The sequence below is a fragment of the Aptenodytes patagonicus genome, chromosome 15 (assembly GCF_965638725.1).
Source record: "Aptenodytes patagonicus chromosome 15, bAptPat1.pri.cur, whole genome shotgun sequence".
In the NCBI taxonomy this organism is placed as follows: Eukaryota; Metazoa; Chordata; class Aves; order Sphenisciformes; family Spheniscidae; genus Aptenodytes; species Aptenodytes patagonicus.
In genome coordinates this window covers 4,521,301-4,536,066 of record NC_134963.1, presented here as the reverse complement: position 1 = coordinate 4,536,066, position 14,766 = coordinate 4,521,301, and the positions used below count along the sequence as shown (strand labels likewise).

Sequence of the window (14,766 nt, the reverse complement as noted above, 5' to 3'; positions counted from 1 at the left end):
TGCCTTTTGGGATGGGGCAGTGCTTTATCAAGGTGAAGTACAGATGATAATTCGTAACAAGTTTAGAAGTTAAACTTTAAAGTACAGGTGTAGTACTCAATTGCTTTCCTCTAGAGGTGCTATCGAATTGTCTTCTCATTTCTTCCCTTCAAATATGGACTTAATCTGCAGTAAAAGTTCTGACTACACTGAAGTTTATATTACTTACATTTTTAATACCCTTTCTTTAAATGATGCAACATCTGTTATTTTCGCAACACAGGCAGTCTTTGGACAGTGATCCTTGTTTGCTATATGAGTGTGCCCTTGTTTTCCATGCCAGAGAGCACAGAGCTCTGTGTGTCACAATAATTTAATATTTTGAAGAGCTATAAAGTAGAGGCAGGAGATAGCCAAATACATTTCTTTTCCCTCCTGGAGTCATGACAGACTGCCAGGCTCCTCTCTCCTTTTATTTTTTAGATGGATTTTGGGGGGTTCATCATTCAGTTCATAAGGGTATCACTGTGCTGATCCTACTTAATTTAAGCCAGCAAATTTCCATCTCTGTAAAAGGAGTCTTTCAAGCAGCGTGTTTCAGGTCACAACCCACATGGAGAAGAGGATTGGAGAATACCACCAGATCAAGGCAAACAGTTGCTCTGGAACAGATTAAAAACAAGGGTCGGTAGCAGTGGAACAATCTGTATGTTCATTGCTCTTTCAGTCAGTTGATTTGAAGAGTGGGACTGGGGACCATGCAGTTAATTCTGTCCACAGCTATTCCTCTCACAGAAACTATATTTCATCTCACATAGATAGGGAGAGATCTCAAGCCAAGTTTTATGGCCCATTTTCATGATCATTGCTACCTAATTTTCTGGAACATAAAAATAATTTAGATTGTTTTATAACTTAGTGACAGGAAAATGTCCAAACTAGAAGGACATGTTGTCCATCTGTTCCATTTACTGCGTCCTGTAAACATAAGAATCTTATGTAATTAACCCATTTATACCCTTCTCCAGGGCTTAGAAACCATGTCTGACATACTGTCTTCAGGCAAAAACTGTAAAAGCAAAAGCTAAAGCATGCCTAACCCAATTCTGTTATGTAGGACAGAGCACTATTTGTCCTGCAGCATCATTGAAAGAATCATGGCTTTGATTGCAGATAAAAGATCTTGTGAATCTGGAAACGTTGCACAGATATTGTCAACTTCTCAGATTTATAGATAATCTGTCCTGAGTATGCAAAGATATTTATCAACATCAGGTTATGGCATATTATGACAGGGCATTTCAGTAGTGCACAACATGAGATCTCATATTGTATTACGGCATGGCGATGTGATATGACATCATTATATATCACTACAGTTGGCAAGTTATGAAATAATACAAAAGAGTAAAAATGCGTAAATGTGGTTTGTTTTGAAATTATTTTCCCCAGCATCTGTGTTATGGAACAATTTTAGTGAAATATTTTGTTGAAGCTGATGTTCTTTTGCGAGACAGTTTCAGTTTCCTCAGTGGCACCTGTCTGATACGGAAGTGGCTGGGCATATCAGGCTCCCATTCTGAGCAATGCCTTCTGCTTCTGGTACTGCTGGGCAGCGTGGGGTGCTGCTGGCCCTACTGCCCTCTTCCTGGGCCTACAGATAGCACTACTGCATCATGCTCACTGAAGATACCAACTGTAAAACAGGAGGCAAGAGAAAATCAAGCATCTTTTTCTCAGTAAAAGAAGTTTAAAATCTGTTGTTTCTTCTCCAGACTCCATCTGGAAAAAAAACAGGACCTAGACTCTATTAGAAGGCAGTGGAAAACCTTCTCTACACCAGGATCTGGAACGCCCAAGGAAATGTGGTTGCTTAGTAGCAATCCCAAATTCGTCAGTTTTTCCCATTCCTTCTATGCACGGCGCCTTCTGTCCCAGTTTCCTGCAAACATAGAGCAGCATGTTCTTGTGGAATCCCACTTCGGCCTCTGCTTCTCCTTCCAGCTCCTCCAGTTGGAGCCTGCCCACCCCCATTGCCTCTGCTTGTCTTCCCACCACCTCCTCTTCACCAGGAGAAAGAGAAGTATCCTGCCTGCTTCCCAACAGAAGGCTTTACTGGGGGCATCGCTCCTCATTTATTTGTGAGGGTCAGATCCTGCTCAAGCACTGTGAGTGTTTGCAGTCCTGATCCTCCGGTCATGCCAGGTTGCTGTGGAACCTGAGCACAGTCCCTAGTTACTGAGGCACTTTGGCAGTGCCTTCATCCCGGAGGCCTGATCTAATTCCACATACTGTGCAATTTACTTCCTACCTTATTGTAAGCCACTCATTTGTTCTCAGGCCTAAATCTTACTCAGCCTATAGACAGGGCTTGCCCAAGGAAGGGCTGTTGAAAAGAGACCTTAGGGACTTTGCATTTGCATCACCAAAAAAATAAGACAGGAATAGATTTCACACTAGAAAATGCATTGAGGGAAATAGTCTTAGCATAGGAGTGGTCTGTCGAGTTACATACATCTTTTCCTTTCGTTTGCAGTTTGAATGAAGGATATAACATTTAAGTCACTTGCCCTTAGAAGAATTAATGCAAATGTAGGAATGCTTGTGGCTAAATTTTGCAAGAAGAGACTCGTGATTTGGAGTATACCAGCTGAGATCCTTACTGAGCTGGAATTTCAGAAGGCAAGTGCTGAGTGTTTTCTGAAAATCAAGCCCTTTTGAAAGAGGGTTTTTTTCAAGAGGCAGCCCAGAACTAAGCATATACTTGAGTGTTGCAAGGCCTTCGTTATTTAGGTGTGTCTTTTCCTCTCAAACAAGTTTATAAAAAGGCCCAAGTAACTCATACAAACCTTGTTGATGCAACTGAGAAACAAAATAACAGTTAAGATAGCTGAAGGTTTTATTTTTCTCAGGAATGATTGTGTATGTCTCAGCATTGTTATATGGAAAAAACAGTCAGTGTGTTCTTAGTCAAATGTTTTCCTTGGCTCCACTTTAGCACCTTCAGTAGCCAAGCTTCAACATAGATTAGCAAATGTCCTTGGGTAATTGGTGCTCCGGCAGGCACAATATTGTCCCTACCAGATTAAGCAGTACATCTGTATAGTGCAATGGAAGGTGTAAAGCATTATACAGATTGTGCTATTACACATCTTTCAGTATCGTAGGAATGAATTTAGTGGTTTTGCTGTGACTTTCTTTCAATGAATATAATGACGAGATTAGTTCCTTGATTATAATGACCGCACCATGTCTGTATATGTGCCACAAAATAGCCAAAACACAAGTCCTGAAAAGTTGGCAGTTTCTCCAAATACTTAGCAATCTAAAGAAGATAAGCTAAAGTTTTTTATCTTGGGTGCCTTAAGTTAGATATCTTTATCTGTAGTTGGGCAACTAATTACCTGAGGTGACGAGGTGACCTTGAGGGATGCTGAGCCCATAATTCCTTTTTTTTTTAAATTAATGGGGAGCTCATTGGCACTGAAAAGTGGATCAGTGATTTAGGTGCCTAAAAATAAATGCAGGTTGACCAACTTTTAAATATCAAAGTTGAAATATCTTCTGAAAATTTGGAATCAGTGGCTGTGAGCAGTCTATTTTTAGTGGCCATCTGCTCAGGTAGAAAAGCTGTTCCATTTGGCTTGCTGACCATTGTTAAAATCAACACTGTCATCTTAAAGGCCTCTCCAAAATGTAAATAAAAGAAAACCTACAGTGTTTAAGTGTTCTCTGATCTGAGTGAGCTTCAAGGACTCTTACATTGCAGCTGGCTCTGCAGGGAAACTCACAGTCATATCATAGCTTTTTCATCACTGTAGGGTACTGCATGTAGTCTAATGAACTGAAATGGGAGAGCAGATAGAATAAAAGAAAGAAAAAAGAAAGCCTTTAATAAATAACTGTGTGTATAAATATATCTCTCAGTGCTACTGGAAAATTGCAGACATTTTCTTAGGGAAAAAAAAGCAGTGTTAGCGCTTTCTAAAGGCCAAGTTCTTCTCTTTCACATGTGTAGCTCCTGTTGACATCAGCGACAAGACCCAACCCTGTGAGGTCATCCATAACCTCAGGGAGTGTCCTCCGAGATGTCAGCTCTCACTCTGATAGAAGGTGAGGGTGCTCAGCACCACCTGAATCAGGGCGACAAGCTAGAGTTGCTTGCACATCCCTGCCTTTTGGGTTGACACAATAATGTCCTGTTTTAGCTTATGTCCTTCATGCAAACTAGTTCTGGGAGTTCACTGACATCTCACAGTTAAGTAACAGGTGTCAGGAGTATTTTTATGGTGTGGATTCATTAACCCATTCTGGCAGTATAAATTACACTTAAATTGTATTTATATCTTCTTTAAACTGACAGAGCAATGTAATGGCTCACAAATATGACAAAGGAATTAAGCAGCATGGGAAAGGGAGAAAGGATGTATTGTTAGATAAGAATCTGAATTCTTCCCGTGCAAATACAAGCAAATTCCCACTGGAAAGGAATGTCACATTAGCAGATTGGACAAAAAGGAGAGAAAGAAATACACAGTAGGGGAATGCATGGTTTGAATTAAGATCTGAGTCTTGGCTGCCTTTCATTTCCACATCGTAACGATCAAGCCCAATTTTTACTACACAAGCCACAGGCTTAAAAATAAATGCACATGTAATACTTTGATATTTCATGTGATAAAATTGCTAGGGAAACCCATTTCAGCATTCAAGTCCCCAGATAGAACAATCAGAGCTGGTCTAATAGAAGCTGCTGAGAACAGTATTCCCTTGCCTTTATTTGAGGGAGGGATGTATTTGTTTTCTGCAGAGCCATCCAGCCATCCATTTCTTTCCTTTGGTGTCCTGCCTCACTCCTGGACTATTGCAGCTGACCCCAGCACTTGAGGGCTTATTCACAAATAGTTCTATTTGTGCTTTAGTGAATGAAGACCATGAAAAGGCCTCTTTATTCTGGGTATGGAATAAAATCAAATATACTGATCAGTCCTCACATCTGTGTTTCTAAAGCAGCAGAATTCTCTAAAATGCAACCAGTCCTACACACTTTACTCCCCTATTTTTTGCTTGAAGAATACAAGATAGCATGCCCTGGTATCAAGCTGATCCCAGCTTTTTTGAGGAGGTATTGAAGGACACTTTGTAATCACTGACTGTGATGCTACAGATGGGCTCAGTGGAACATCGATAAGCAGACTTTCAAATGCTGTATGATGGGCATGTATGTAGAGGGCAACATAATCATCACTGTGGCTCCCAGATTTTCACAGGCAACTCGTGCAAGTCCCAGCACAGTGGGACTCATTAGATCTCTGTATGATGGGCTTTCTACTGAGCTTCCAAACCAGCTCTGCTTCCTGCATTCAGGTTGCCTTTTGGAGTGTGAGCCTCCTTGTTTTATCTAGGTGGAACAGACATAGCCAGCAAACAATCGTGTTTGTGGTGACTCAGCCGGCAGGGTTTGAAGTATTCCAGGTCAGGCAATACAGAGCTCCTCTGGGACTGTTGGTTTCCATTAGTGCCATGTTACTTCTGTACCCTGGTAATTTCCCCTTTGTTTTACCCACCTAAACATAACAAGTGGATAACAAGGGTGTCATGGTTTAACCTCAGTCGGCAACTGAGCACCACACAGCCGCTCACTCACTCCCCCCCCGCCCCGGTGGGATGGGAGAGAGAAATGGAAGAGTAGAAGTGAGAAAAACTCGTGGGTTGAGATAAAAACAGTTTAATAATTGAAATAAAATAATAATAACTATAATAATAATATAATAATAATATACAAAGCAAGTGATGCACAGTACAGTTGCTCACCACCCGCTGACCGATGCCCAGCCAGTCCCCGAGCAGCGGCCCCCCTGGCCAGCTTTCCCCAGTTTATGTGTCGAGCATGACGGCACATGATATGGAATGTCCCTTTGGCCAGTTTGGGGCAGCTGTCCTGGCTGTGCCCCCTCCCAGCTCCTTGTGCACCTCCAGCCTGCTCAGTCGGTAGAGCATGGGAAGCTGAAAAGTCCTTGGCTAGTGTAAGCATTACCTAGCAACAACTAAAACATCGGTGCGTTACCAACATTGTTCTCATCCTAAATCCAAAGCACAGCACTGTACCAGCTACTAGGAAGGAAATTAACTCTATCCCTGCTGAAACCAGAACAAAGGGAGATAAAACTACTAACAAAAAGCAAAACGCAAGTTTTTCCAAGAAGATTTATCAAGTGGCATCTTTGGACTGATAAGCAGGAATGTAATTCAAGGCCAGAAAAGGTGGTGGAACTGCAGCAGATCAAGAAGAACTGGCCAACTTGCTGGTCTGCCGTGTAGTTATACCTGGAATGGAGGAAGAGAACAGCAAAGGCACAAGGGAAAATGTAGACAAAATGTGTCTTGATAAAGGAAGTTTTTTATGTGCTATGAGAAAGCGTGATATTTGATAATCACCAGTGGTTGTGGGAAGCAGTTTCTTTGTCTCCTCTGGACTGGATTTTGCTGTCATTAACATGATCTAATGTACATTATCTGACTCACTTCACATCATCATAGTCACCATATAAATCATCCTGTTCTCTAAGAGACACTGGCACTAATGTGTAGTTGTGTTTCATTTGTTCTGAGAGTGCAGCTGAGTACGTGTGTGTGTGTGTGCATGCAGATGTGAAAGAGAGAGGAAAAGTGGAGGAAAGAAAGACTGGAGAGCCAGATAATCCCTCAAACTATTTGTTTATGCTTGATAATTAATGAACACAAGCATTTGTGACCTCAGTGTTGAGGGCATCAGACTAGGGGCAGCAACTTTGCAGGTAAGAAGGCTCCAATCCATCTTCATCTGCTGATAGTAATTAGAGGACCTTGTCAGAGATTCGGAGGGGATTTATTGATGCAGTACATAGGATTTGCAGAAACAGCTCTTTGAAGGACATGGTACTAAATCATTTCTTTTTGCTTTCTTTTTTTCTTTTTAGCTTTTCAGAATTTATAATCATTTGGGAAATTCACTTCCTTCCCCTGCCTTCAGCTTTCCTTTAACAATGTGAATGAGAGGAGATGATCTCTTGCCAAATAGAGTATTTGGGCTGATACAATATACTTTGGCAGGATTTGAAATTCTCTCCCTCTTTCTCTCATTTGTTTTCTTTCCCTTTTAATTAATGTTGTCCATAGTATAAGCATGACAACGTTGTGTTGTGAAAAAATTGGTTCTTCCTGTGAAAAAAGGGTCTCTTGGAAATAAAAAACGTCAATGCTGGTTGAAAATAATGGCTAAGCTATTGCATGCCTCTGTATCTGTAGTAAATTACATGTGTGCCTGCAAATTTCAGCTGACTGCCATTTCATTTTTCTCTATCTCTGCTTCATAAAACCAGGAATGCAGAATAGTGGAGAAATAGTGTAAAGAATAAAAATGGTTTTGAAGTTGCTTATAACTTTGTCAAATTCTAGCCATTTGGGCTGAATTTTTCTATGCTAGCTACCTCTTAACCTGAAAGGTGCCTGAGGGCTGGTAAAGCAGAAAGGCGTCAAGATAAGAAAACCAAACAGGGATGTGGATATCTTGAAGAAGACAGGAAAGAAGAATATCTGGCTCCTCATACGTGTTCCTCTCCAATGTCTGGACGGAGACCTCAGATCCCTCAGAGGTGCTCTTCTGCCACCAGTGAAACCTACTTGCATAGTAAGGGCCATAATCAGATCTGGGGCTCTGCAACGCTAGGTATGCTGTGTTTGGCTATTAAGGAATGCGCAAAGGATTTAGTAATGTAAATCCTTTTGTAGAGATATGGAACTATGGAAGTCCCCAGCGGAGCTGGGAGGAGGCACAGGTCTCATAATTTCCAACTTTAACTGTACAAAATCCTGCAATTATTTTCTCATTCTGCTCTCCAAAAGAGAGCACCACTGGCAGACAGTGTCAAGCCTGTTGTGATATATGCTTGAAACAATGCTGGTGATTTTTCCTTCCATAGGTTGATAAAAAGTCAGTGTATCTTACACACATCCCTGATGGTACGCGAGGCTGTCCTCTTGTTTTAGGGAGAAGGAAGGCAACAGGGTGTTGAATTGCCGGAGGAGATGCATCTTTTTCTCTCTACACATATCCATTAAAAAAAAAAATCCTTTACTTTCCCATGACTGGGTTTGCTCTACTATAGATTTCTGTGATATAAATTTAAGCTGTGCCCTGCAGCTTTATGTTTCTGTCTGTTCAGCCATTTCAGGGCTGTTTCTCTAATGAAAGATCGGCTGTTTTAATTTCCTTACGCGGTTCACCCTTCCCAGCTTCTGAGCTACCCTGGCTCCGTTTCAGCTGTTTGAAGTGCATTTGAATCGCCAAGAACTTTGCCTTCTTTCCTGTTGTGCCACGACTTAATTTTCTTCTTTCAGTCCCTCAAGAACTTGCTGATAGCACTTTGGAAATCAAATATTCAGTATAGCCCAACCTTCTGCACAGCTAAATGCCCCTTGCTGTTATCATTGAAAAGCTTTAAATTTAACTAGAAGGGTAGCAATTCCCTTTGTTTATAACCATAGCGTAACAAATTGTAGCCAATTGAAAACCATATGAGGTTGTAAATTTGTATTATGACTGGACGTTAACAGGGTGGCAATGCTTTTCCCTGATAGTGATTTTCAGCCCAGTTGTTCTGATGTACCCAAGTGTAAAGTTATTAGGGCCATCTGCGGTTTAAGTCTGGGAAGAAAAGAACTTCGGTTTTGTGTGAAGTTGCACTCCGGCAATCTGCCTGCACGTCTGCTGGTTAAACAGGCAAGACATAGAGCAAATGAAAAAATAAAGAAATCCCCTGCAAAGAAAGCTACTGAGACGTGGAGAAGTAAATATCTCTATCATCTGGATGGGATTTCAAATGGCAAAGAGCTGACCTCTAGCTTTGTGTTTGCTTCTAATGATGACTTCTAACAGTGCTACCTGCAGAGAACAGAGACAGTCCAATTAAATCGAGGCCATTTGTATTTTTGTTGTAGAGATCATACCAGAATCCCCGTCCTCCTCTCCTTGACGCAGAAATGCGGTGGACTTTTTAATTATCTCAAGGATAAAGTGTGTTTTACTTAAAACAAACCTTTCTCCTGCAAAATGGCAATTGTTCCATGAGTCTTTTTCTTTCAGGTGAATCTTCTGCTCCGACCATTTCCAAGATACTGTGGTAGCTCCTCATTCCTGCTAAGATATTTATGCCTTGTTTAATCTGACAGCTCCCTGTGACACCTGTGCATGGGGAACATGAGGAAAATACGTGTTCTGTCAAGTGCCTCCAGTAATTTTTCTGGTTTGTCTTGTTCAGATTTTGTATGACAGGAATGACTTTCTTTATAAATCATGTAAATTGTAGCGTGTTAATGGGTACTTTGGTATTACGGACATCTCATATCAATTATTTTATATGTTCTTTTGCAAAACATTTGCAGGAACGATAACAGTGGAACCTTTAGTGAAAAATGTGACCAATTTTCTGCCCCATCACTTGAAGCTTAGTTTGCTTTAAATGCAGTGCAGAGCCATTGTCTTCCATTTCCTCCAGCTGCCGTTCAGAGCTGAGAGATTGATAAGCTGCAATGGGCTGAGCTGTTTTATTTAAGACCCTGTCTTTAACCATATCCCTCTCCTTTCAGGAAGCTGTAGTAAGCACCTGGATTCAGTTCAGCGACAGCTCTGTTACTCCGCTGGACATTTATGACTCTAAGGACTTCTCCCTTTCTGCTGTATCACTAGACGAAGCTGTTGTCTCGATCCACCAGAACTCTGCCTTAAAATGGCCAGTTGTGGCAGCAGAAGGTGAAGGTCAGGGCACGTTAATCAAGGTGGACATGATGATTTCTGAAGCCTGCCAAAAGTCCAAGAGGAAAAGTGTCCTGGCTGTGGGGAATGGCAACATCAAAGTCAAGTTTGGCCAGAATGATGCAGACTCCGATACAGGTGGAGATTATGATGCTGATGAGATTGAAAACCACGCTAGCGACCGGCGGCACAAAGTGTCGGATCAGGAACGGTATGGCCAGGATGGACGATATTATGGTAGCTCTTCAGCAGAGCGAGAGGAAGGCACCATCAGGAAAGTCAGCACCACAGCAAAATCCGTCATAAAAAATAAAGTAATTAAAAACAATAGGCTGGATGGTGGCAAACTCTCGGATGACAGCCAGTTGCAGAACATTCCTATAGACTTCACCAACTTCCCTGCCCAAGTAGACCTCCCAAAAGGCAATGCAGGCATGGAGGAAAATGACCTGGTGCAGACACCTAGGGGCCTTAGCGATTTGGAGATCGGGATGTATGCTCTGCTAGGGGTCTTCTGCCTTGCAATACTAGTCTTCCTAATAAACTGTGCAACATTTGCACTGAAGTACCGTCACAAGCAGGTTCTGGTGGAAGGACAGGCCACCGTGACCCATTCCCATGACTGGGTCTGGCTGGGAAATGAAGCAGAACTGCTGGAGAACACAGCAGATGCATCACCTCAGCAGGATGAGCACACAACTATTATCGACCGAGGCTCGAGTTGTGAGGAGAGCAACCAGCTCCTCAATGGCAGTGCTCAGAAGAACATTCAGAGCCAGGTTCATAGGTGCGCTGACTCAGGGGGCAAGCTTGGAAAGGAACAGAAATCTGAACCTTTACATTCACCGACATCTAAACGGAAGCGGGTAAAATTCACGACATTCACTACCATCCCACCCGACGATGGTTGTCCTACTGTCAACTCAATCCTGAGTAGCAATGACGACGACATTAAGTGGGTGTGCCAGGATATGGACCTGGGGGACTCCAAAGAAATACGAAACTACATGGAGAAGTTCAAAGACAAAGTGTAGCTCCTTGCTGTTTTTTTGGGTTTAACCACACCTTGATGCCTTCAGTTCTACAGTATATATTGGGACAGAAGAGGGGGAGGGGAAGGAATCACCAGGAGAAATGGTGAGGCAGTTTTTATAATCAGGGAAAGAAATTTGCCAAACTGTCCATGGTTTGTTTTTGTTTTTCACTTTGTTTTGTTTTTCCAGCGATTATTCTGCTACTCATGGATTTAGGAAGTGGAATATAAATAGCAGAAAGGAACAAGGAAATGGTATGACCAGTATGATGAACTGGGCAAGATGAGGTTGTGAAAATTTGTTTTATGGGTCATACAAATAATAATGATAGTAATGTTTCAAAGTACCAAAAATATTTGTAAAAAGAAAAGAGAGAATATAAGAGCATGAAAAGAATAAGCAAGAGACAAACAATAACTTGTCTGTATTTCTAATAAAACATCACAACTATGGACATATGACCCACAAGGAGACTTTTTAGATTGTTACTCAAGCTGTTGCTTTTTATTCCTTCATTTGAAGTGAAGATGTGTCTTTGGCATTACATATGAAGGAGGAAGAAATTACCTGGTATTTTTATTTTTACTTTTCTGTTTGTCTTGTAAGTTGAAACAGAATAATTTTCCCTCTTGTATTTTTATTTTAAATATCTTAAAAACAGGAAAATTTTCAATTCACTAAGTTCACAGTGGACCAAGAACATTCTGTTTCTAAGTGAGCTATAAATAATCTCCTGTCATTTAAAGAATTCAGGGGATAAGTATTGACTAACAATTTCCATGTGGTGTCTCTTCTGAAAGCCTAAGCCTCCATTGTTTCACCCTAGCTAGAAATGTGTCCTGTTTGGAAGAAGTATGCTTTTTACTTTCAGGTTTGCATTGTTATTTAGTTGTTTGTTTTAAATTTCCATAACCAAAGTTCCCATGTTTCACCAAGGGAAGAAGGTGCTGTTTTATGTTAGCATTTAGAAGTAACAACCGATGGGAGTGCCCCACTGGTGCATTTTAAATGTACCTGGAACTGAGACCATCACAGGCCAAATATGTACAGCCTGGATTTGGGTTTTTTTTTGCCAAGTCCATGAATTCATAATTTTGTTCTGTAATTTTCTGTTTATTCTAATGTCACCAGCTCCCATCAAGCTCTGAAAGCTAGAAGAAGAATGGGCGGAAAGACATTGATTGTCCCCAAACTTCTATTTCCTTGTACTGGGAGAGCTGGCCTCTGGACAGACTGTAGGAAGGGAGGGAAATATTGCTGAAGCAAGATCAAGAAATATCTGGAGCTATTTTATAGATTTTTTTTGCCATTGGACCAGCTAAGACTGAAAATTTTAGACTAGATTGTAAAGCTGATGTTTTGAATAAAAAAATACAAAACCAGTAATGAATCTGAAGCAAATACAGAACGGAGTCGTAGATTCGTTGTGTAAACTGGCAGAACTGTGTTGACTCAATGCCAGTTTACACTAGTGGAGGACGCAGATCAAAATCTATACAATGAGGAAACCACTGTCATCCAAACCCTTTTGTAACTGAAAGGAAGATGGTATATCCAGCCTTTTGGAAAGCAGTATTATGTCCTGACTGTTAGCCGGAAGCACTTGCAGTGTCCTGTATTACCCATGTATTTCTTTTTTTTCTTTTTACTACTAAACTCAGTAGTTTGGTTTTTTTACTTGGACAAAATCCATCCTGCCACCCAGTAACATAGATGGACATTTTAACAAGATATGCCTAGTATGCATTGTAGACTGAAAGAATGTAATATTTATTTATACGTTATACAAATTGTAATTAAAATGCTTTACATGGCTTGACAAATTAACCGCTCTTTTCTGAGGGGAGGGGGCTCCTTCTGTCATTTCTGTGTTGAAGTGCTGCATCCACTGCCTAACAGCTGAAACAAAATTTAAGCCGCTTTCTTAAGAGAGGAGAATAGAGATGTATGGAAGTTTTTCACTGCTCCGACCCTTCTTTTGTGAACCGCTTCCCCTTCCTACCCAACATGTGGTGATGATGATGGATGGCAGGAGAAGACAGCAGTCAGGCACAGTTCATGGCAGTGTCACTATTCATCTTGTTCATCTTCATGCCTACCATCAGCACAAACAACTCCAGGACTCTTGCTTCTGATGTGTGCGACTTTTGTGCAGCCCTGTCATAATTAATTATGTTGCTTCTCTGATTGATACAGTAGGTTCAGATGGAAGCAAGTTTCACTGAATCACAACTGACATATACAAAGCACTCTACATCCCAAAGGACCCCAAGCTACTTTACAAGCTAAGCACAGTGATGCATCAGCCACACCTCAGGGATCAGTATATCTTCCTGGGAAAACGCAGGTGTCTCTGAGGTGAAAAAGGCATTTACAGCATGGAGCTGCAAAATACAACAGCAGAGGAACAAGAAAGATAGTAGGGAGTAAAAATACACCATGGTAGCACAGAATATAATTGTTCAAAGTGCATTTTTAAGAAGGCTGTTAATGTGCTGAACAGCCCCTGATAACAGCACATGTGAAGAATGGCATCTCCAGTAACACAGTGCTCCCGAGCACTTTCTGGTGTACTGGTACAGCACTGGCTGGAGAGGAAAGGGGTAATTATTAAATCACTGTTTCTAGTCCAGGCACCCTGACTTTGCTCTTCACTTTCAGCAGCTGAGGCTTTATAGGATCAGAAGAGACAAGGGTATCTCCATCTAACATAAACTAGTTGGCTACTGAGAGAAAACCTTGTGAGGAGAATTCATCTTGCTCTGTATTTTCGTGATGACATGTGCATGTCTGTCTTGGTCTTGCTATCTCACTGCATTGTCTAAGAAAAGTATTCCACAGTGAATGAGAACATTCCTAATTCACCTCCTCTCCAAAAGCTCAAGTGCTTTTTTCAAGAAAGAAAAACATGTCTTCATTGAAATGAAAAGGGGGGGAAATCAAAGTTTCCCATGAGAAACTTTTGCAATTCCTTTTCAAAAACAGTGATGTGAATTTCTGTTAAAAGACACACTCCTGTATTAATGCAACTCAGATTGGATTCAACATTCCCAAAGAGGAGCAGAGCTTTTCTGTTATGAATAGGAAAATTATAGCTTATTCATTGTTTCAATATTCATTGAAATAATAACTATTTTTTGCTTTTTGTTTGTTGACTGCATGTATAGTTCTCTGTTGTCTGTAGATTCAGACTTAGGCAGTTTGTTTGAAATAACTGCCCTTTGGAAAAATTAATTTTAATATACAGTGATGATCATTGTAGCATTGGCCAATACTCACATGATGCCTCCTTGGGAGCAAGATTTCATTGACGATTAGCCATGTGTCAGATCTCAGTGACAGTATTTTGTCATTATATTTAAATTGGAAAAAATAGTCTCTGTAGAGTCCCTCCGAAGTGGGTCGTTTCAGAGGCTTGCGCACGTAGAGTCCATTGACTGCAGCCTGTAACACTGGGTTGGATGCTTGCCATTCACAAATACATACGGCATTTTACACACCCTGCAGATTACCATGGACATTTGTTACAGTTCTGACTTACTCTTTATCTTGTCTGTGCCATAATAATCACTTTGCAAACGCTGATAATCACATACAACTGCCAACATGAGCACATGCATGGCCAAAGGGAGAGGCTTAAGCAGCAGCTTCTTAAGTGCTGCAGGACTCGGGGGCAGTCAGCGCGGCCACTTTCCCAAAGCAAATTAAATGGCAACATAACATCCCTGAAGCACATAAAATGTTTTTCTCTGCTGTTTTTTTACTAATACATGCCTGTTATTGATGTCTTTTAGTTCCTGAGTTATCAACTAATGGACTTCAGCTAACCTCCACATTGGCCACACGGTGGGGTTTTAAAGCTGAAAGAGGAAGACACCTGACGTACTGCCTATCGTAATATGCCATCGTACTATAGCGAAGAAGAAGAACCAGTGCTCCAGGTTCTGTACCATATATGTG

General features: G+C 41.1%; 1 protein-coding gene across 3 annotated transcripts in view; it reads left to right on the top strand.

The window, feature by feature from the left end:
* LOC143167478 (transmembrane protein 132C-like) overlaps positions 1–12,629 on the top strand; it is a 219,872-nt gene extending 207,243 nt beyond the window's left edge. For all 3 annotated transcript variants that reach the window (XM_076352932.1, XM_076352931.1, XM_076352934.1), the window contains one exon: positions 9,607–12,629. In XM_076352932.1, the coding sequence (XP_076209047.1) occupies positions 9,607–10,806 (1,200 nt within the window). In that variant the 3' untranslated portion in view covers positions 10,807–12,629. The remainder of the gene's footprint in view (positions 1–9,606) is intronic.
* The last annotated feature ends 2,137 nt before the right edge of the window (positions 12,630–14,766 follow it).